Consider the following 22,983-nt stretch of genomic DNA (forward strand, 5'->3'; position numbering starts at 1 on the left):
TTCGCTGAGTTTAATCAAATGACGTCATGTTGTACTTCACAAATATTGCATGTCTATCTAACAATCTCAATGATGATGTAAAATTAAGTAAAACATGCGGAAAAGGACATTTTATAACACGTAATTGCTGTTGATGTTTGTGTGCTCCTTCTGTGTACTATTATATCTGTGCTTTGAGAAGTATTACTAGATTTAATTTTGTATGCGCTTCCCATGTCCTTGCAAAGCGTTCCTGCTGTCATGGAATAATAAATGTCACTGCTGGGACCGCAGTGTTAAAGCTCGTAGTCCCGCTTCTTCTTCCTCCAGGAAATAAGGGTTTTTGAAACAGGCATCCTTATGATTAAACAGACACGAATATTTTTTCCAAGTAAATCGATTATCACCTTTCCAATTGTGTCATTATTATTATTCTACGAAAGCAGGAACCCTTTATAATGAAGCGTGACACACACACACACACACACACACACACACACACACACACACACACACACACACACACACACACACACACACACACACACACACACACACACACACACACACGTATCCTCTTAGTAACAGCTTACAAACAATAATATGTGGGAAATGTAACAGCATTTATTTCATTTTCAGGTCTGGTGAAATGCCTGCAAGAAACTCATCACGAACATGGAAAATCATTACAGGGATTTTACTTCTCCTTGCAGCAGTCATGGCAATCATTATTATCCACTGGGCAGTGAAGAGTAAGACAAAAGGATGCTTCCATGATAACAACATTCATTTTATGAAAGTGAAAGCCCCTGATACAAGAGCAGCTAAGCTATTTTCTGACCTTGCACCAGAGGAAATAATCACAGTCAAAGAGTACATGTTTGACCAAAAAGAACTCAATCTCCTCCCAATCACACAGGCTGCTGTAAACAGCAACTACATATTCCTCATTGAGCTCTTCAACCCACCCAAGGAGGATGTGTTATATTACTTAGCGTCAAATGGATCCAAGCCAGAGCGTGTGGCCAGGGTAGTGGTTTTCCAAGGGGCACATAAAAGCCCAGTAGTTCAAGAATATTTGGTAGGTCCACTGCCCAAGCCATTCTGTTATAGAAAACGCAATTATTCAAACAGACACTACTCTATTCTCTACAGCTCGAGACCAAACTCTTTTCCCGAAGGCACCCACCTGCGCAACATCATTTCTGAAATTGGAGACAAGCTGTATCACGTTTTTAAAGAGAGCTACGGCTACTGGATGAACAACTGTTCTACAAACTGCCTTGTTGCAGTTGATTTCAGTCCAAAAGGTTTCAAACCTGGTGACAGGGAAACCTGGTTCATGTTCTTCAAGATTCACGTGGGTTTCTATCTTCGAGTCACAGATTTTGAAATCTTAATTGATCATAGGAGTACAAATGTCCGAGAGTGGCGAGTAAAGAAGTTATTTTATCACGGACAGTATTTTGATTCGATCGAACAACTGTTAGAGGGTTATGGAAATGGCAAAATACAAAAAGTGACATATTCCGGGAAAACCAATAAAAATCTGATATATTCTACATTTCAACGGCGGGGAACCTTCCAAGCAAACACGAAGCAGCGTGGACCTCTGGAATTCGAGCCAGATGGTCACCGGTTCCAACTTTATGGAAACCTAGTTCAGTACATGCCATGGACATTTGCATTCCGTGTTCGGTCTTCAACCGGCTTGCAGATCTTTGACATTCGTTTCAACGGCGAACGCATCGCATATGAGCTGAGTTTTCAGGAAGCCATCGCCTTCTATGGAGGAAACACACCCGCCACCATGCAAAACAAAGCAGTTGACTCTGGATGGTTATTTGGAAGCAGTACCTTCGAAATGATTAAGGGTGTAGACTGCCCAAAACATGCGGTCTTCATTGACCTTCACCACTTTATTGATACCGACGAGGTTCTGCATTTCCCAAGCTCGCTGTGTGTTTTCGAACACAATGCTGCAATCCCATTGAGACGTCATTACAGTGGTTACAACAAAAAGTTTTCCTTTCATGGAGGTGTGGAAAACCATGTCCTTGTGGTCAGGACAATTCACACTGTTCACAATTACGATTATATCATCGACGTATTGTTTTATCAAAATGGAGTGATTGAAACCAAAGTTTCAGCTACTGGATATTTACATGTATCAGGTTTTGTTGGTGAAGGCAAGAAGTATGGTACAGTTGTGTGGGACAACGTTTTAGGAAATGTTCACGCACACCTTTACAATTTCAAACTGGACATGGATTTGGCAGGTAAGTTTATGTTTCATGTATGCCCAAGTGTCTGTTACTGTTACTTTCATGAGTGCCCAAGTACATTGTCTGTTACTTCCCGATTGGAGTTTTTGAAGGTATAACGAGGCTACAAAGTCGAAAGTATTCATTTTACGAGTATTTTACTGTTTGTTACATTACGTTTGCAGGAGATGTGGAAGAGGTGGGGGCAGGGAAGAGGGGGAGGGGTTAGAGATTACCTTAGAACAGATGTAACTGTATAGAGTAGTATGGTCTGTGTACGAGTATGTTGCCAATCTTGATGTAACAAGCAGGGACACGTCAGCTTATAGATTGTCTTCTTTGAATGTACACTTCAAGGAGGGTGGTGCATTGTGTATTAAATAGCGAGGGATTAAGTTAATGAAATGTGCTTACAGTCCTCCCTGTAAACATCTACCACGGGTGCTGAGAGACATTGAAGAGAAGAGGGGCGGAGCTAAGAATGCCTCCAAGGGCGGAGCTATGATGCCACCGGGGAGGAAGGGGGCGGGGAGGGAGCTAAGAATGCCTCCAAGGGGTGGAGCGTTGCCAAGGGAAAAGAGTGAGGAGCTGACAAGGGCGGGCAGGGATTGCGCTAGTTCTGAGGAGACAAGAGGGGAGCTGAAAAAGGCGCAAGAGGATTGCGTGATTTCTGAGCAGGAGAGGGAGGAGCCTGCATCATGCAGGTTCAGCGTGCTCAGGATGGTACTAGTTCTGAAGAGAACTGAGAGAGGTCTGAGGAGAATTGGTGTGCAAGGGAGTGTGTGAGAAGAGCTTTAAGGAGGTCGTCCTGCCTGCCTGCCTTGGCCCTAGTGCTGTTCTCGCTTTCCTGTTGCCTGTTCATCATCCTGCCTGTCTTTTCATCATCTTACTCGTAATTTTCGAGGTGATTTTCGAGGTGCGTGAAGCGCACCTCAGGTCCAATCTCACTCCTGACGTCAATGTGTTACGGGTTTGAGTTTACTACGAGGGGGTTAGCCTCTTTTCCCTCCTGAACTTGCCAGACCTGCGGCTGCTGCGCACGAATAACTTCGTACCTCAGCAGGTCGCGAACCAGCAACTATGAACGCCAATTGGTCCATCACGCGATAGCTTACCTGTACCACGCGACAGTCTCAATCGGGGATCGTACCATACGTACCCTCTGGCATACCAAATTTAGACGGCCAAGCAAAACCGTTGGTAACTGCCAGGGTAATGCTAATTCTGTTACGGCCGATTGTTAACCTGGGTGCGAGCGATGGCGGATCAATGGAGGAAAATACTTTCATGGGCAGAGAGAAAGGAAACGTTTAACGATTTGATTTACCGTATATACCGGTGTATAAGACGCACTTTTTTTTATCGGAAAAAGTCAAAAGTTGGGGGTGCGTACTATACACGGGGATAGAAAAAAAATTCGGCTTCAAAACAGGTCAATTTTCCAATACATTTGCGAAAAAAGTATTTTACGAAAAGCGATCTCTGTTGCACGTTTTCCCCATTGCGTCATTGCTGCTCGTTTGCCCCGGGTGGCAAGCGGGTTTTGTACCATTACGTGCTTTCTATGGATTTGCCGCTCAAAGCAACGCCGCTTCCGGAATGTGAATAGAACGGCTTTTGAAAAGCTCTGAAAAAAGCCCGCTCTGAAAAGCCACAACGGTCTTTTATTTTGAAGGTCTTTTATTTTACGACTGCAATTGCGTAGCAATCCGAAATTATAGGGCAGATTACCGTAAACGTCAGCTCGGACTGAAACGTCTTCATACATTCTATCTGATTCCAGAGAAGAGAAGATCAAGATGTCAAGGCGGTCGTACACTTAAGCGTTCAATCTCTCCGTCTGCCAGTCTGCAGAAAAGCTTGGGAACAGAGAAGCTGGGAGGAAGCACGGCGTGAACGAGTCTGTCATCCGGCGCTGGCGAATATCAAAGGCTTCCATAGAGGAAATGCCGAGGAATAAGAAGGCGAACAGGGGAAAATCGGGGAAGTGGCCTCAGCTGGAGGAGCGTGTCATAGCCTGGGTTCGGGAGAAGAGGGCAGAGGGTCACGCCATCTCTACACTTGCTCTCGGGCTGAAGGCAAGGAGCTTCGCTTTGGACGGAGACATCGAAGACTTCATGGCTAGCACATTGTGGGCCTACAGATTTATGGAACAACATAATATGTCGGTATGATGCCGCATGCACATCGCACAGCATATTCCCGACGATACGGCCGACTACCCAGACGAGGACTTGCATGCCGTCTTTGAAGAGGAGAGCGACGATGAGGATTTCCTTGGCTTTAGCTGAGAAGGCCATCACACACCCAAACGGCCCGTTGCAGGGTCACAACTCCACAATAAAGAATGTTTTAATAATCTCTCTGCTCTCTCCTTTCTTCTATGAAGCAAAGAAGCTCCCGCGATTGCATGCACATCTGGTCACTGACGCGTGTGTAACAGAATACTGACTACATATAGCTAAATATTTTGAGGTTTTTTTCCTTTCAAAATGTTCATTTTGTGCTACTGAAAGTTTGTGTACAAATGCATAGATTCACGCTACTGTAATCTGAAAATGAATGATTTTTTTTCTTTTTGAGGGTGGAAGTTGGGGGTGCGTACTATACACGTTACACGGGTGCATATTATACACTGGTATATATGGTATTTACAAATATTTACAGTGTAATTTTTCAATAGGAAAGTAAAAAGGATGAGAAGCAGAAACTTAGCTTATTCTACGCCTTATTACGATCACTACGAATAAACACCACATGGGCCCAGCGCACATACACGAGGGAGGGGGAGGGGAACGAACAAACGTTGGAAACCTGCGAGTGCAAAGGACTACGATGCTCCAGGTGCCTCTCCTCGCGACACCCCCATCCCGATGTCACCACCGAGCAGCACGAGCAGGTAATGGCAATCCCAGCACAGATACGAGCAGGTCGTCTCAGCATGAACACGAGCATTTAAAGTCGATCACAGCACAAACAAAGGCAGGGAGTCCCAGCACGAACAAGCACAGGTAGTCCCAGCATGAACAATGGAAGGGGAGGTCGAACATCAGCACGGACTTGGGTAGGTCAGTGTCGATCGTCAGCACGGACTTGGGCAGGTGAGTGTCAATTGTCAGCACGGACTTGGGCAGGTGAGTGTCGATCGTCAGCACGGACTTGGGCAGGTGAGGCAGGCACGTGCAGAAATAGTCCAAGTCATGCACACGTGCACCGATCGGGAGTCCGGCAGTCAACAGAAAACAATGAATATGTGCAGATCGTGCAAAGTCCAAGGTGAAGACTAATGCAGGTACGTACTGAGTGAGGCCGGCAGAAAGAGCAAGAGAATGATCATGCAGGCACGTGCTCAGTCACAAAGTCCAGGCCCAAGAGAGAGAGGGAGAGAGAGAGAGAGAGAGAGAGAGAGAGAGAGAGTAACATGTGTAGAGGCCTGTGAAAGGTCCGGCCTAGAGCGGAACACACGTGTACTGCCAACAGAGTCCAAAGCCAGGAGCAGGAATAATGCAGGCACGTGCTAGGTGAACCCTGCAGAGAGACAGAGAGAGAGAGAGAGAGAGAGAGAGAGAGAGAGAGAGAGCGAGAGAGAGAGAGAGAGAGAGAGAGAGAGAGTCATGAAAACACATGCTAGGTCAACAATGTCCAAAAACCAAGAGAGCGTATCATGCACACGTGCAGAGGGGGCAGAGAGAGAAAAATGTGTGCAGGGCCTTTTGTTAGGCCCTTGCTGAGGGTGGGGAGTGGGGAGGTGGGGGGAATGTTAAACTGCCGGTTACAACTCTTGTCGTTACTAACCCCCTCTCTTTCCAGAGTGGTGACTAAACATGGGGAATCGATAGGTTGTGAGCAAAGATCGTTAAGAGACAAGGGTAGCACTATCATTTGTATCCCAGTGGTGCTGGTATGGGGAAAGTGCATGCATGACCAGCACTGAGTCCTATTTTGGATGGCCGCCACCTCTCTTGCTACCCTCCAATATGTGTTTGCATCCTTTTCTGGGGCCTTGTCCTGGGGGTGCGGTGTGAGTACGTATTCGATGGTCGCGATATCACCATACTTAAAAAACCACGTAGTCAATGCTTGACATCGAATCCTCATAGTCGTGCCTCTCTCTAGGTGTGTGCGCGTCTGTAGTTTAAAATCAGGTGTCCCCCATGTGTACCCTGGTTGGACCTCTTCTCTGGTGCGGACTTGGCCCCACCCAAGGGACATGAGTTGCTTCCACAGTACCTGGTCCCATATATTTCCATCCAACACCGTCCAACTCACGCCTATCCAATTTTTGTGCAATTTTTCCTCAAAACATGGTAATGATATCTCCTGTCCCAATGTCACGGTGAGGTTTTGTGTGTCCCACTCATGATCTGTGCCCCACCTTACCACGCTACCAATAGATGCTGCCGCTATCAGTAGCATTGCACATGTGACTGGAAACATCATTACTGTGGTGTAGTGTCTGGTGCTTGGATAGCCAACTTACAGTGCGTGGCGTGGATCCAGGAGGGCTTACCCTCGCAAAAGACAGCGGTTGGTGTAGTCAGCAATACCTGGAATGGTCCCGTCGACCTTGGTTCCAGGGCGTTCTTGCGGGTGAAGTGCTTCACGAGCACGCGGTCACCGGCTTGGAAGTTGTGGATGGCGTGGCCTGTTGGTTCAGGCAACGCCTCTCGTACTCGAGCGTGAATGCTGTGCGCCACGTTGGACAATCCTATACAAAACTTTAAAAGCATGTCATCCATTACAGGCAAATCAAGTTTGGACATCTCCATCGGGGCCGAAACAGGCAAACTCATAGGCCGCCCCATCAATATCTCGTGGAGGGAAAGACCCATGGTGCGACCAGGGGTGGAACGAGTGCTCATCAATGCAAGCGGGAGAGCTTCCGGCCACTTCAAACCTGTATCTGCACAGATCTTTGCTAACTTGAGTTTCAGGGTCCCGTTCGTGCGTTCCACAAGTCCCGACGATTGCGGATGGTAAACGCAATGGAAGGATTGTTTTACACCCAACACCTTCAGGATACCTTTAATTACCTCTCCCGGGAAGTGGCCCCCTTGGTCTGAAGAAATTTTCTGGGGAATTCCAAATCTGCACATGAAATCCCGCACGAGGCGCTTAGCTACTGTCGGGGCGTCTGACTTAATGCATGGGTAGGCCTCGACCCATTTTGTGAACATATCCACATCCACGATTACCAAAATGTAGCTAAATGACATACTTGATTGCATATTTATTAAATCGAACTGGATATGGGCGAACGGCCCAGAAGGTTGGGGATGGCCCGCGTTGTGTGGGTGCCTTGGTGGTGCCCCCCTATTGTGTTGTTGGCAAATCACGCATGACCGACACACGTCTGATGTGATACGTGACAGTCCCGGTGCCGCCCAAGTATAGTTTATCTGTTCCATCACCCCCCTCTGGCACACATGGCCATTTTGGTGTGCCATGCGTGCCAGCCAAGGCAGTAGTTCCTTAGGTGCTATTGGTTTTCTGTAAAGGGTCCACATCTCATTTGGCCTGGGGCGCATAGCCCCTCGTTTTATCCAGTCATCGTGTTCGTCTGCTGTTGCTGCGTTTTGCAGTTTTAAAACGTCGTCGTTAGTTGGTGTGGTGGTTGGCCTTGAGGTCGGTACATTGGCAGTCTGTGCGAGAGCCCCTTTTGCCCATGTCACCACCGGCATGTTTCATCCTACCTGTTGGTTGGCTGCCTTTCCTGCCGCTGCATCCGCCCTGGCGTTGTCCCGAGCAACGTCAGTGTCTGCTTTTTGGTGGCCGCGACATTTAACCACCGCGATAGCGCGGGGAAGTAAAATGCTTTGGAGTAGCCCTTCGACCAAATCACTGTTCTTTATAACCGAACCTGCAGATGTGAGAAAGCCTCGCATCTTCCAGATTGCTCCTTTGTTGTGGAGTACCCCGTGTGCGTAAGCTGAATCCGTGTAAATGTTGATGGCGAGGCCTGCTGCCAAGTTGCATGCGCTAGTTATGGCGCATAGCTCCGCCTGCTGGGCAGAAAAGGTAGGTGGAAGGCGTCCGCTTTCCACCGTCTCGTTATCAGTGCACACCGCATACCCGGATAGCAGAAAGCTATCCCATGCACGTATAGCCGATCCGTCGACATAATATACACAATTGGGGTTGTCAAGGGGAACGTCCTTCAAATCCGGATGCACCGTAGAGACTTGCTGCACTACCTCGACGCACACATGGGGTTCACCCTCCTCTGGTGTGGGCATCAGTGAGGCCGGATTGAGTGTAGTGCAATGTTCAACAGTGACGTTGGCTGCGGTGATCAGTGCGGTTTCGTATTGCATTAATCTGGTGGAAGACAAGTGTTGTGTTTTTCGCTGTAGTAACAGCGAAGTGACGCAGTGTGGCACCCATAACGTTACCGGTTGTCCCATTACGATGTCCGCTGTTCTTTCCACTGCGTACCTGGCCGCTGCCACGGCTTGCCGGCACACCGGAAACCCTTGCTCGACCGGGACTAGCTTTTTACTGAAGTAGGCTACCGGTCGCTCCTTGTCCCCATGAGTCTGTGTCAATACGGACTGGGCAAAACCCCCCACCGCATGAGTGTAAAGGGTGAATGGCTTCGCGTAATCGGGGAGTCCTAAAGTCGGTGCCATAACCAATGCTTTTTTCAGGCCCTCGAAACAGCGCATCAGGTCGTCTGTCCAGATCAATTCGTTCGGGGCTTCCGATTTGGTAGTCTCGTACAGTGGTTTAGCAAGTAGCGCATAGTCAATTATATCCAAGAGCGGCAGTAACCCGTCATACCTAGGAAGCGCAACATCTCCCGTTGCGTGCACGGCCGCGGCATTGCCATGATAGCAGTCACCCGTCCGGCATCCAGTTCTCGTTTGCCATGCGAAATGGCATGGCCCAAGTAAGTTACGACCTGCCGTACAAATTGAAGCTTTTCTCATCCCACCTTGTGGCCCTTGGCCGCTAAGGCCTTTAGCAGGGCCACAGAGTCCTCCTCGCAGGCCTCTTTGGAGGGGGAACAAATCAACAAATCATCAATGTATTGCAACAACACTGATCCCCCCTTTAGTTCCACGTCCGCTAGGTCGCAGTGCAACGCCCGGGAGAACAGGGTGGGGCTATCAGAGAACCCCTGGGGTAACACCGTCCAGGTGTACTGGCATCCTCTGTAGGTGAAGGCGAACAAATATTGTGACTCGGGTGCAATAGGCATGGAGAACAATGCGGAACACAGGTCAATAACAGTGAAGTGTGTTGCGTCCGGTGGGATAGACGTCATGAGGGCCTCCGCATTTGGTACTACTGGGTGTATGCCTCGTATTAATTTGTTCACTTCCCTCAGATCCTGTACAAACTCCATTTATTTTTCCTCGGTTTCTTTACCGGCAATATTGGCGTGTTGCATTGGCTGTTAGTTTCCACAATTATTTTCTGTTTTATCAGGGATTGAATTACTGGTGCTATACCCACATCGGCCTCGTGCCGTAATTTATATTGTCTCACATTTGGGAGGGGCATCCCGGGTTTCACTGGTATTACCAAAGGTTCGGCATCTCGAATTCGACCGACATCGTTCTCATGTTTGGTCCACAAATCGGCCGGAACCTCCTTTAAAATGTCATCGGACTCGCCCGGGGTCCTGGATACCACTCTCACGACATGGGTGCCCTTAGGGGGCAGGTCTACCTCTTCGAACTCCCCTTCTCTCTTTTGTGTCTTAAGGTTAATCACATACCCTTCGTTGTTGACGAGCGATCTCACTGTCCAATGGCCCACCTTCCAAAGGCCATGGATCGGAGTTTCTTGTAAGCGTCCCATCATCCAGCCTACACTTTCCGGCGGCCACCCTTGGGCGGTAGTGAGGGTGACATGAGCGTCCACTCCTGCGGGGTATCGGGACAGCGCACGCTGATCCGCAGATAGGGCTACCTCGGCGCCTATCCCCTCACGACCGATCCATATTCGTGACAAGTGTAGGGTCGAACGTTTACCTAGCGATTCCTCAACCTTCTCTCGGTATTCTTCGTCCTCGCCCCTGGCATCGTAATAAGCCATGCAGTGGGGTGTCGCGTCCTTTATGTCTGTTCTAATTCGGTGTAGTCGTAGCCAATCTCGCAACTCCTGGTCCTTGGAACACACAGTGTCTATGATGTGTGTCCAAGTGGCCAAAGCCCCTTCATCCAGGCTCCACCAATATGCGGTGGGGCCGGGGCGAGACATTGCCATCATTAACAGGTTGCGTTTAGATTCTGCAACGTCTACAAAAACTCCCTGCTCTGTGCACGAAATTTGGCAGCCCAAACGGCAAAGTAAATCCCGTCCCAACAAGTTAGTCGGGGCGGTGGTGGTCATTAAGAAAGCATGCTTGGCCTCTAGCGGGCCGCACACCACTCTCACCTCCTCTGAAATCGGAAGCGCTTGGGGTAAGCCCGAGACGCCCATTATTTGAACGTTCTTATGTGTAGGGCGCAAGGATGGTAATTGCCCTTCATTAATAGTACTGCGGGTCACCCCCGTATCAACAAGAAAATCTAGTTGTCGTCCGTCCACGTCCAGAGTCAAGGTCGGCTCCTCTGTAGGTGTCATAGTCAAAAGGGGGCATTATTTGGGTGACCCGCAGTCGTCCCGTCAATAGGCTACTTGATTGCCCTGCGGCGGGGGCCCCTTACGGAACTTTTGACAGTCGCGTTTCCAATGTCCCATCTGTCCGCAAAGAAAGCATGCCCCTTGCGGAATCGGTGGAGCTGAGGGTGCGGGGTGTCCGCTGTTGTTACGCGGACCCTGTCGTCTCGGACGCCGAGCTGGCTGTTGGTTCTGCTGTCCCCATTGTGGCGGCCAGGTCCCATTCATCCCATTATGATTCCAATAGTTTGGGAAAGACCCATAGTTTTGGGGAGGGGGTCCCTGTGTGTTCCAGTTTTGGGGAGGGGGCCCCTGCGTCCGCATGTCGACTAGTCCATTGTCGTTGTCGTCAAAGTCATTTTCGTTTTAGTTGTCGCAGCCCCATTCTTCGTTGGGGTCTGCCCTGGTGTTCCGATTCTGGGCACGTACCTGATCTCGATTTCCCTTCTTATTGTGACTGAGTTGGGCCTGTTTCTCCTGGAATAACATCTGCAGTATGTCCTCTTTTACATCAGCCTTCTTATCGTCACAGTCACTACATTGTTCGGCTGCCTCGCATAATTGATCAGTCGGGGTATTCCTCCACCCAATCAAGACTAATTGGATGCGCTTCTTTATTGCGGGTCTCATTCCTTCTACCATAAAGTTGTTCACTACGGCGCGGGGGAGATCTTGTGCTCGTGCCTGGCCCAGTCCTCCCCACTTTAACACTGCCCTCTCTACTCGTTCTCTCCAGTCCACCACTGCCTCGCCTTGTTTCTGTTTTAGGGCATATATCTTGTTCCAATCGGGCCCTGCGGCTGGCATTAAAGCGGTGCGTACGCCACCCAATAGTTGTTCGACCATAGCGACCCACTCTCCAAAGGGTGGGTATGGATTTGGTTCCACATCTGGCCAAGCTCCATTTGTTTTCGCCTGTTCCCATACCCGTGCGGGAAATATAGCTTTTCCCATATGACAGATGTCCCGCCAATCTGAGCTTGAATTTTGTATCCATATTCGCATAAATTCGGGTACTTGGCCTGGCTGATCTACCAGCAAGGTTTTCACCCATTCTTGCATAGCAGTCAAATCAGTTTCCTTCCATGGTACCCTAATCTCGATGGGTTGTTCCAGTCCTAGAGTGTCCCTCATGCCTATGGTGTTGACAGGGAACATTCCGGTGATAGTCTGTGGAGTCTCATTCCCAGTAAGCCCGATCAGCGAGGGGTATAGTCCTCCCGGTCCTATCGGTGGCGGGAACCTTGGGGTGTCTGTCCCGCTGTCTGCCCCGTTAGCCCCTTGTCCTCTGAATGGGTTACCCGGGCTAAGGTGATCCTGGGGAGCAGCTGGTCTACCTCTCTGGGGGCCTAACCCCTGGGGTAACAGGGGTGGGGGTAGGGAGGGTGGTGCCTGGGCCCGGGGACAGGGCTCAGATCTTGGGAGGGTAGGGGTCTGGTAACTACCTCCCCTACCGCGGGGTCTTGGTCCGAATCCAGAACCAGCGGCATCAGTCGCTGGTTCGCTTGCTTGACTATTTCCTTAATTGTTTTATCCTGTACTTTGTCTGCCTGCTTCCTTTGCCCTTGAAGTTTCAGCACTTCTCCTGCCAGGCTAGCCTGTTTTGATGCCGCCTGTCGCTTCATTGCTTCCTCCTTCCACCACCCGTACACCTTCCAATAATCGGGTGGGAAGTATTTCTTCTCCTTCTCTAGCTTGTCTAGAGCTCCATACAGCGCTTCTAATTTTCCGAGCGCAAATGATCCCTCCTCTGGCCACGAATCACTGAAATCCTTGGTTAGCTCAGCCCATGCTTACCCTGGTCTTACAGTGGCATAATGATGTTTGTTATACATAAAAAATGCCGGGGTATTCCTGAGGGGCTCCCCCTCCTTTCCGGACATGTTCCCCATCTTATTGCTCTGGGCTGTTCCTTCCTGGGAAGTTCTTGGTTACGGCGTTGCCCTGCGGCAGCCTAGCCTCACTTTCCCCCTCTTCTTGCTAACTGTAACGTTACCCTTGGTAGATCTACCCCGTAACGTTACCCTTGGTAGATCAATAATCAGCCCGTTACTCCGAGGCCAAAACGGCCTGTACTTACAATTTGTTTGTGATACAAGCACAAGCGATGAGGGGGGAACGGGCAAAATCTGAGAGAGAGAGAGAAGCTCAAATTTGAAACGACCCTCAGCATAAAAGCTCACCTTTAAACAAAACAAATTGCTGGCGCCAGCCTCTCCCCTCCGCCTTGTAGAGCCCGTTCCGCCGACCTCGCCTTGAGCTGTATCCCACTCCTGACACCAGTATGTCGGGAATCGAACCAGGATCCACAATTAGAGTTCAAGGAATAACAGGCGTTTATTCGAAAAACCAACACAGCTGTGGAGGATGAAGGGAATATACAATTCAATTGAACAGCATAAGTCCCAGACACTCCTAAGTTCCTTGTTGAAGGACGTTCCTTATATACGTGCAGAGTGTGATAAGGATCTCCGCTAGCTTTGCAAGCTCAGCATGGTGAAACAAAGAGAGAGAGAGTGGGCCTTAACAGCCCCCACCCTCGTCCTATCCTGGGGAATGCTGAGCTCAAGGGAAAACCGTGGGAGAAGGCTAATGCAACATTCCCTTGAGCCCTTATCATCTTAAACAGATGTTAACCAGGCCTTGGGTTTGGACAAGGGTAAGACTTGTGAAAGATATATCTCTTTGGGGAGGCTTTCTCAGCGAGCAGTTTTGGAAAATGTAATCAGCAACATTTTCAACCATGAAGCAAGTGAGTTGGCTGCAAAGCACAGTTGAAGCCATAGGAAGCTTAATTCTATATTTTCTTTTATAAAGCAAACACTAATTAAATGCAAACAATGATTAGATAAGTCAAACGGTATAATTAAAAGCATGTTTCCGACATATATATATATATACGTAGTGTGTTCAAAAAGTATCCGACCTTTATTTTTCGTGCGTAAAAAAAAAGAAGCTAGGGAGGCGTTGATTGGTGCACGTATGTAGGCGATCCTAATGCACACGCGTGAATTTTTTCCCACCTGCAGAAGCTGTCATTCGACGGCAGACCGCCGATGAGTGAGGAAATGTAAGTGAGCGCCGTCGGATTTTCGTTTTTGACAAAATGACGGAAAAACTTGAACAACGCTACTGCATCAAATTTTGTGTTTTTTGGCCTCGGAGATGTTGGATGCTTCCATTGTGATGACTGCAACTTGGTTTCTGGGTCGTACCCATAAACCCAGGACTCATCGCCAGTGATCACTGTGTTGAGGAAGCTGGGATCGCTGTTCACAGTCTCCAGCATGTCCTGTGCGATCTCCAAACGGAGTTGCTTCTGCTCAATCGTTAGCAGCTTTGGTACGAACTTCGCTGAGATTCTCCTGAAGCCCAAATCCTCCTTCATAATGGAATGAACGGTGTTGAATCTTGCGGATCATTTCCACTTGGGAATCGCCAAGCTTTACACAAAATTTGATGCAGTAGCGTTGTTCAGGTTTTTCCGTCATTTTGTCAAAAACGAAAATCCGACGGCGCTCACTTACATGTCCTCACTCATCGGCGGTCTGCCGTCGAATGACAGCTTCTGCAGGTGGGAAAAAATTCACGCGTGTGCATTAGGATCGCCTACATACGTGCACCAATCAACGCCTCCCTAGCTTCTTTTTTTTTTACGCACGAAAAATAAAGGTCGGATACTTTTTGAACACAGTAGTATATATATATATATATATATATGTATATATATATATATATATATATATATATATATATTTATGTATATGTATATATAGTTATATACATATAATCTTATAGTTTTATAGAAAGATTATGCAAATCTGTACAAATGTTATATTGGCCAATGTCCAAGTATTGCTTCCTGGTCTTATCATCACGCAATATTTTTATATAAATAAAACTTTGATAAGAGGAATAAAGTTTGGGTCGATCACATACTTTACAGTCAATTCAAAGATGATTTTGCTCAAAGAATAAGGTTTACCAAAATATTTTCAGGCTGTCATCAGTTTAGCATTTCATTCGGTGGTGGATTTCAAAAGTGTTTGCTAATCAGTGTATATGTATTTTATACAACTGTTACCATATTATACATTTATTCCATGAGCCATGTTTTTACTTTGCTATTCAGGAGCCCAAAACAGCTTCATGACAGTGAGCAGGGAGTTTGAGAACATAAGTCACCCGTGGAGCCCTGGTCGTTGGCTCATTCAACCATGGGTCCACAGGCGGGTGGTGAACCATGAAGGCGAAGCTGCATTCCGACACGGTACAACTCTACCTTACCTTGTATTCTATAATCCCAAGAAAGAAAACCGTTGGGGCCATAGTCGTGGATACCGACTTCAACTAAACTCACATACCCAGCCAATTCTCCCTGAGGGCTATGGGGAGGAGAAAGGTGTCACTTGGAACAGGTACCCGACACCAAGATTATGTGCATTATTTTTTGTCACGGGTTAATGAGGGCATTACATTTGTTGTTGTTGTTGTTGTTGGGGTTCTTGTCCGGGGGGTCGATTTTTGAAATGTGCACCTATTGATTGGACAGCTGTCAGACCACACCCACATGTTGCTTGACTCCACCCACTATAGTGCCGGGCTGAGAGAGGAAATAATATGGCCGCCATCTTGTTTCCAGACCTAGCACATTAGGCCCACATAGGCCTCTGCTGAATGTACTACACTGTCCAGCTTTGTTGTGCCAGATTTCCATTGGCTTTGTTTGGGTTGAGTGTTAAATTATAAGTAACGTTTAAACAAGCCCGTACAAACCTCCCCCAAAAAATAGCATTATGTAATTTTGAATGGCGCCAAATGCGCGTTTTGCGTTTTCCAATCGGCCCATTGCCGGATTTTTAACGCCAATTCCATCAAGCTTCATGACAAAGTCCCATACCTCAAATTACCATGTACACGTTTTCATGAACAATAGGTTTATTACCACAGAGAGAGAGTGGGAGGACAGAAACTTACAAATTGAATACACCTCTGATGTTCTTGAACCCTGAGCCCAGATTTACTGTCATCAATATACCCCAGAGAGGATAATAACATAACCCATCCTGCCACTCCTGTTCGGAGTGGGTGCACTAGTTGCCTGAAACCAGACCCAGCTATCCGTCACTCGTACCTGATATTGAACCAAACCATGAAGACCCTTGGTGATTAATTGTATAATACCTGAAACAGCAAGGATTTAAAAAAAACTTTTCTTGTACAAATATAAATAATTAAAAAACTTCCCTAGTATGTTTGAATTTATACTTTATGTTTGGATCTAATTTTAGAACCTGACGGCGTTCCAGCATCGAACACATTCAAAACATTTTTCAGACAACTAAGAACCACTTGGCACATTATGTTAAAAGAAATACAAGTTGGGTCACCCTATCAAGATTGTGGTATTTACACTATATTGAAACATCATGAAGATTTGTGTTCATTTCTACAGCAAAACTTAAACTCAGAGGGCAACATGGCAATGATGGGCCAAATGGCTTCCTTGTTTCCTTCTTCAAGGTCATACAGGATTGTGTGTATCATATTCATCACCAGGGACACAGGAGGCAGTGCAGGGTCAAGAAAAATGGATTTGGACAAAATGATTTGTTCATATCGATAAATGCTCAGACAATGTACCTTTATGCCTCTGCTGATGAAGATGCCGGATGCTTTATCTGAAGCAGGTTTTCCTCAAGGATTTGCCTGTATTTGGCTCCATTCATCGTTCCCTCTATCCTTACATGTCTCCCAGTCCCTGCCACTGAAAAGCATCCCCATAGCATGATGCTGCCACCACCATACTTGAAGGTAGGGATGGTGATAGATGGGTGATGCGATGTGCTCAGTTTCCACCAAAAGAAAGCGCTTTGCGTTCACGCCAAAGAGTTCACTTTTCATCTCATCAGACCACAGCATATTTTGCCTCACTCTGAGTCTTTCACGTGCCTTTTTGCAAACTCCAGGCGTGCTCACATACTCCTTTTTCCCAGGAGTGGCTTCTGTCTGGCCACTGTCTGGCAAATCCTAGATTTGTGAAGCGTTCCAAAGACCGTTGTCTGCCGGCAGGTTCTCCCATCTCAGCCAAGGAACTCTGGCACAGTAACGTTCTGTCAGAGTGGTCATTGCATTGTTGGTCTGCTCCCTGGCCAAGGTCCATCTTGCCAGGTTGCTCAGTTTGGTCGGATGGCCAGTTCTTGGAAGAATCTGGGTTGCTCCATATTCTTTCTATTTCCGAATGATGGAGCTCACTGAGCTCTTGGGAACTTTCAACACTCTCAAAATTGTTTTAGATCCTTCCTCAAATATACAGTCGTGGCCAAAAAATATTGGCACCCTTGCACATTTTTCAAATAATGCACCATTTCTTCCAGAAAATTGTTGAAATTAAAAAATATTTTGGTATCCACAAATGTATTTCTATGGTTTGCAGTGGAACAAAACAAAAAAAGCTGAAGCAATTACTAAATCTTAGCTTATTCCACACAGAAATCCTAAAATGGCCCGGACAATATTATTGGCACCTTTTAGAAGTTGTTAGACATAATTAGATTTCAAGCAGGTGATTCTCCTTTACTTTGGAATTGAACTCACCTGTGGTGAGTTCCAGGTGCCTGCAATATAAAAAACCACTTATTCAACCAGTTTGAATGGAGAAACGGTGTCATTCTGCTGTTTGTGTCACTGTGTGTATCGCAATGAGCATGGAGAAAACAAAGAAAACAGAGAATTGTCCGAGGAGGTCAGACACAAGATTGTAGCCAAGCAAAGACAATCTCAAGGCTACAAGTCAATCTCCAGAGACCTTGATGTTCCTGTGTCCACCGTACGCAATGTTATCAGGAAGTTTAAGACCCATGGCACTGCAGCCAACCTCCCCTGGACATGGCCGCATGAGAAGACTTGATCAAAGATTGCAGCGAAGGATTGTTCGAATGGTGGAGAAAGCACCTCAATCAACTGCCAAACAGATTCAAGCTGATCTTCAGACACAAGGTACGACATTTTCAACTCGCACCATCTGTCGCCAACTCAATAAAAGGGGGTTATATGGTGGGAGACCCAGGAGGACCCCACTGCTGAGAGAGAGACATAAGAAAGCCTGACTGGAGTTTTCCAAAACACACCTGAACAAGCCAAAATCCCTCTGGGAGAATGTTTTGTGGACAGGTGAGACCAAATTAGAACTTTCTGCGAAAGCACATCATCTCTATGTTTACAGAAAACAAAATGAAGCATTCAAAGAAAATGACACCTTCCATACAGTCAAACATGGAGGAGGTTCCATGATGTTTTGGGGTTTCTGTGTTGCCTCTGGCCCTGGGTGCCTTGAATGTGTGCATGGAATCATGATATCAGGAGATTACCAAGGCATTTGGAGCCCAATGTTCAACCCAGTGTCAGAAAGCTAGGTCTCCGTTGAAAGTCATGGGTCTTGCAGCAGGACAATGACCCCAAACACACTTTAAAAAGCACCCAGGAATGGTTCAAGACAAAACGCTGGACTATTCTGAAATGGCCAGCAATGAGTCCAGATCTAAATCCCATTGAACACCTGCGGGGAGATCTGAAAACAGCAGTTGGGAGAAAGGCACCCTTCAAATCTGGGAGAACTGGAGCAGTTTGCACAATACGAGTGGGCCAGACTGTCAGTAGAGATGTGTAGGAAGCTCATTCATGGCTACAGGAAGCGCTTAACTGCAGTTATTTTGTCCAAACGCTGTGCTACCAAATATTAAGTCGAGGGTGTCAATAATTTTGTCAATGCCATTTCTTTTTATTTTCTGATGTAAAAGGATATATTAAGTTCTGAATAAAAAAAAAACCAAAGGTTCTGTAACATTAACCCTTTGAGTGCGGGATTTTTTTAAAATAAAAATACCCCCGGTACGGGATTAATTTGGCATTACCGGAATGCAACCACCTACTGACGATCTATTTATAGGTATAGTCGATGACGTGTAGTAACGTCATCTGTACACAAAACTTTTTCGCAGGTTGCGGCACTGGACGTCATCCATACTCAAAGGGTTAACAGGGAAATAAAGAATTGTGGAGACCAAATACTTTTGTCAATTTCAACTTATTTTTAGAGAAAATTGTGAGTTATTTGAAAAAGTGCAAGGGTGCCAATATATTTGACCACGACTGTATACCTTCTCACAATCCTCTCGTAGTTCTATGGGCAGTTCCTGGGACTTCGTGGGAGAGTTTGTGCTCTGACATGCACTGTCAACTGTGGGACCTTATATAGAAAGGTGTGTTTCTTTTTAAATCATGTCCAATCAATTGAATTGGCCACAGGTGGACTCCAATCAAGTTGTAAAAACATCTCAAGGATGATCAAAGGAAATTGGATGCACATGAGCTCAATTTGGAGTGTTATAGCAAAGGGGTTGAATACTTATTGACTCAAGACATTTCAGCTTTTAATTTTTAATTAAGTTGAAAAAATTCCAAAAAAAAATCTACTTTGACATCATGGGGTATTCAGTCAGTGACATGGGGTATGTGTCGATCAGTGACAAATTATCTCGATTTAGTCAATTTAAAATTCAGGCTGTATCACAACAAAATGTGAAAAAAAGCAATGGATGTGAATACTTTCTGAGGGCACTGTATGTATAATGATGTAAAGATAAATGGATTACTTTGTGGGGTCAAGAGGTCAAAGGTCAGATATCCCATTAGGTGAAAATTATGTTACGATGCTAACTTGTGAACCAGTGATGGGATTTTCACCAATCTTGGTACAAGTATGTATTATGATGAAAAGATGAGCTGATTAGACTTCGGCATCAAAGGTCAAAGGTAAGAGGTCGTGTCAGGTAAAATGTGATACCTGAGAACAGCTGAAGGGATTTTCATCAAATTTGAAGTGTGTGAAATGATGTAATAATGAGGGTGGATGCATATCGGTCGACATCGCGATGTCAAATAGTGACGTTCTAGTTTTTGTTTGTTTTGATGTAGGATTATGCTTCCTCTGGCTTGGTGAAAAGTCATGATGTGCTGACTTTCCAAATATCTAAAATCCTCCATTTTAATCTGATTGCCTTGAAATATGAAGAAGATCTGCAAATCAGGTCATTGAATTCAACCACCAATTTTTTTGGAGGTCAACATAGGCCAAAGCTCAACATAGGCCAAAGCTCAACAACTTAGGTGGCTATTTCTAAAATCCTCCTATAGGCCAACGCTCAACAATTTAGGTGGATATTTCTAAAATCCTCCTTAAAATATAATTTTCTAGACGGTGTATCATAAAATAAGCCTGGTGTTGTCTTAACGGTTAAAATGGCTGGCTAAAGATCTTAGGGTCTTGAGTTTGAGCCCCTGTCATGCCTTGTAAATAAAATCAGGTGTGTTGACTCAGCCTTCCATCCTTCTGAGGTTGGCAAAATGAGTACCAGCTTACTGGGGGTAATAATCCATTCGAGTATCCTGTGTCGGAGTGGCGACACATCCAGGATTGCACTCTTTAGCGAATGAAACTGCCTCGGCAGTCCTATATGCTTCACGGCGTAAAAGGAATGGTTATTATATCGTAAAATGGAACCAGAATAAATCTGTCATCAGATTGAAATATAGTGGGTTGTTGCAATGTTTTATTCACATAGACATTGAGTTTGAATCCCAGGTAGAGTCAGAACTTTTTCACACTTGCTCCATGTGGGAATTTATTCACATTCTATTTTATTGTTACTTTTCTATCTATGTGATGGAAGCAAACTCTCTCTACAACATATACAAATATTTGTGGGGTTAAGCCATTATGAATATATCATAACAAATGCAAATAATATGGTACGATTCTTTATCCTTTTCTTCTAGGTATAAAGTCGCTGTAACAAAGTATAAAGAAACTGAAACCATCAGTAGCAGCATGTACAATCAAAACAACCCTTGGGATCCAGTCGTCTATTTCGACGATTTTCTCAACGACAATGAAAATATTGAAAACAAGGTAAGGTTCAGGAACAGCTTTGAGCAAACAAAAGTTGAAGCCATTTAACTGATTTTGGTACAATTTTCAAAGAGCTGTACTTGATTGACTAGATGGTGTTCACAGACTTCTTACCCCATGCAGTCGACTTGGTGCGAGCCAACTTTTTCTGTTTTTTTAAAGGGTTTTCTTCTTTGATCCGATAGCTGCCAGACCAAGTGACTTATGACGTCAGAAATTTACATTGTCCAATATAATTGCGCAGATCACGCTCAATAAATTTCAAACTGATCAGACTAAGCGTTGTACTTGTCGAATTATGACGTCATAATGTAGGCACCAATGACGTCATCGTTAACACTTATTCCCCATGCGTAGTTCTTTGCAATGAGAAATGTTTCAATTTTTTCCAGGAAGCGGTTTCGGAGACATAGAGGTCCAAATTTTGTCGTTTTTTCTAAGATGGCGCCCGTACCATGTGACCTACGACGTCATAATATCACTAAATTTTTTTACATGAGTAGATGCATACTATGGTGAAAATGTTGTGTCAATTAGACCAACAGTTGCTGAGAAAATGATTTTTTAAAATGCAGACACGAATTCCCTATAGTATACGTAACCGATCGATTAACCCCGCTTTTCGCTTCGCCAGCGCAGTGTTCTAAAATAATTCATGTCATAATAAATTCATTCGTGTGATTCATGTATTCATGTAATAAATAATAATAGTGTTTGAAATAATTCATGTGGAACATTATTTCCAGACTTCTGCTGGGAATGCAATGCTTGTTCAATACTATGGTGCAGAGAAAGTGCGCTTGCCTTGCCTTTGAGCCGTCTGGTCTGGTTTCATTCCCAGCCTGACCATAAACTATTGGATTAACGCTTCATAGGCTGGGCATTGCATCAAGGATTGCACCATCCCTCAGATGGGATATTTATTTGTTGTGAAAGACCCCACAACGTGTTTCGCAAAGAGTTGACTATTGTTGCCGCCCCCCGACAAAAAATACCAAAATTCTGCTCTCATAAATTGCTCTGCAAACTGCAAATCCTGGGTTGTGGCCCTGGCATCCCTTCAACTACAATAGAGCAAAGGTCCATGGCTGAGCCCTAAATATTGTGTGGATTAACAAGACAATGTCAAACAGCCCAGTATATTCCTTCCTTAGGAAACTCCCTCAGCAGTACCCGATTTGCGATTGGAGAATGGTGTAATCAGATCTGATATTGAATTTATTTTATGGCTTTTTTTCACCGATTACCTCACTTTTAGGACTTGGTGGCTTGGATCACAACAGGTTTTGTTCATGTGCCTAGCACCGAGGACATTCCTGCGACTGCGACCCCTGGTAATAGTGTTGGGTTTTTCTTTCGTCCATTTAATTTCTTTGATGAGGATCCATCGCTTGCTTCCCCTGATGGTGTGGTTGTGAGACCGGATCAAGGAAAGACCAGATAAGTAAATATTGTTTGGTCTGTGGAAGGCACTACACGTGGAGAGGCTCAGGAATGTTCCGTGACAATGGAGCCATTTTATTATTTTGGAAAATGGATGTCTGCTTATGGCTGAGAACGTGTTGGGAAATTTTCTCGTTTCTGTTAATTTTCACACACTTGGTTACTCACACAAATTCTAAACTGAATGCTCATCTCCATTAATTTATCTCTATATTATTTCACCTGTGGAACCTAGTTCCTTTGTCAATAATTGACTTTTGAAATGACGTATGAACAAGATGAAATAAATGATGAAATGATGAAATAAATGATGATGAAATAAATACATGATAAAACAAATGACGTATAAACAATAAACAAGGCCTTTTGCGCATGCGCTGTATGTGTTTACAGGGACTCAGTTTAGGTCGCAGTGCACTTTTAACCTGCCATTGCTGGTGTGAAATCTGTGAGTCAAATAGTCTTTTAAACATAATTTTCATCATTTAGATGAAAGAATGGAAATTTCAAAAAGGTTAATCACAATTGTTCTGTTCCTGAATGCAATTCGGATTCACTGAAATACAGGAATACGAGAAATATCTGTGGATGAGAGGAGTCAGGTTCGAACCATTACCTGTTCGTATAATGAACCTTCTGAAGAAGAAGTCAGAGTTCCGATTAAAGCCACGAAGAGTGGAAAAGCCCCTGGCATTGATTGCATCCATGCTGAAATGC

At 45.6% G+C, this 22,983-nt stretch overlaps 1 protein-coding gene across 1 annotated transcript in view; it reads left to right on the top strand.

The window, feature by feature from the left end:
- The window catches only part of LOC137431728 (diamine oxidase [copper-containing]-like), a 70,037-nt gene extending 47,392 nt beyond the window's left edge, over nucleotides 1-22,645 (top strand). The window contains exons 2-5 of the mRNA XM_068123361.2: nucleotides 619-2,258; nucleotides 14,986-15,271; nucleotides 20,691-20,823; nucleotides 22,082-22,645. Coding sequence (XP_067979462.2) covers nucleotides 629-2,258; nucleotides 14,986-15,271; nucleotides 20,691-20,823; nucleotides 22,082-22,267 — 2,235 coding nt within the window. The 5' untranslated portion in view covers nucleotides 619-628 and the 3' untranslated portion in view covers nucleotides 22,268-22,645. The remainder of the gene's footprint in view (nucleotides 1-618; nucleotides 2,259-14,985; nucleotides 15,272-20,690; nucleotides 20,824-22,081) is intronic.
- The last annotated feature ends 338 nt before the right edge of the window (nucleotides 22,646-22,983 follow it).

This window comes from Myxine glutinosa, chromosome 7 (assembly GCF_964187855.1).
Source record: "Myxine glutinosa chromosome 7, kmMyxGlut1.1, whole genome shotgun sequence".
In the NCBI taxonomy this organism is placed as follows: Eukaryota; Metazoa; Chordata; class Myxini; order Myxiniformes; family Myxinidae; genus Myxine; species Myxine glutinosa.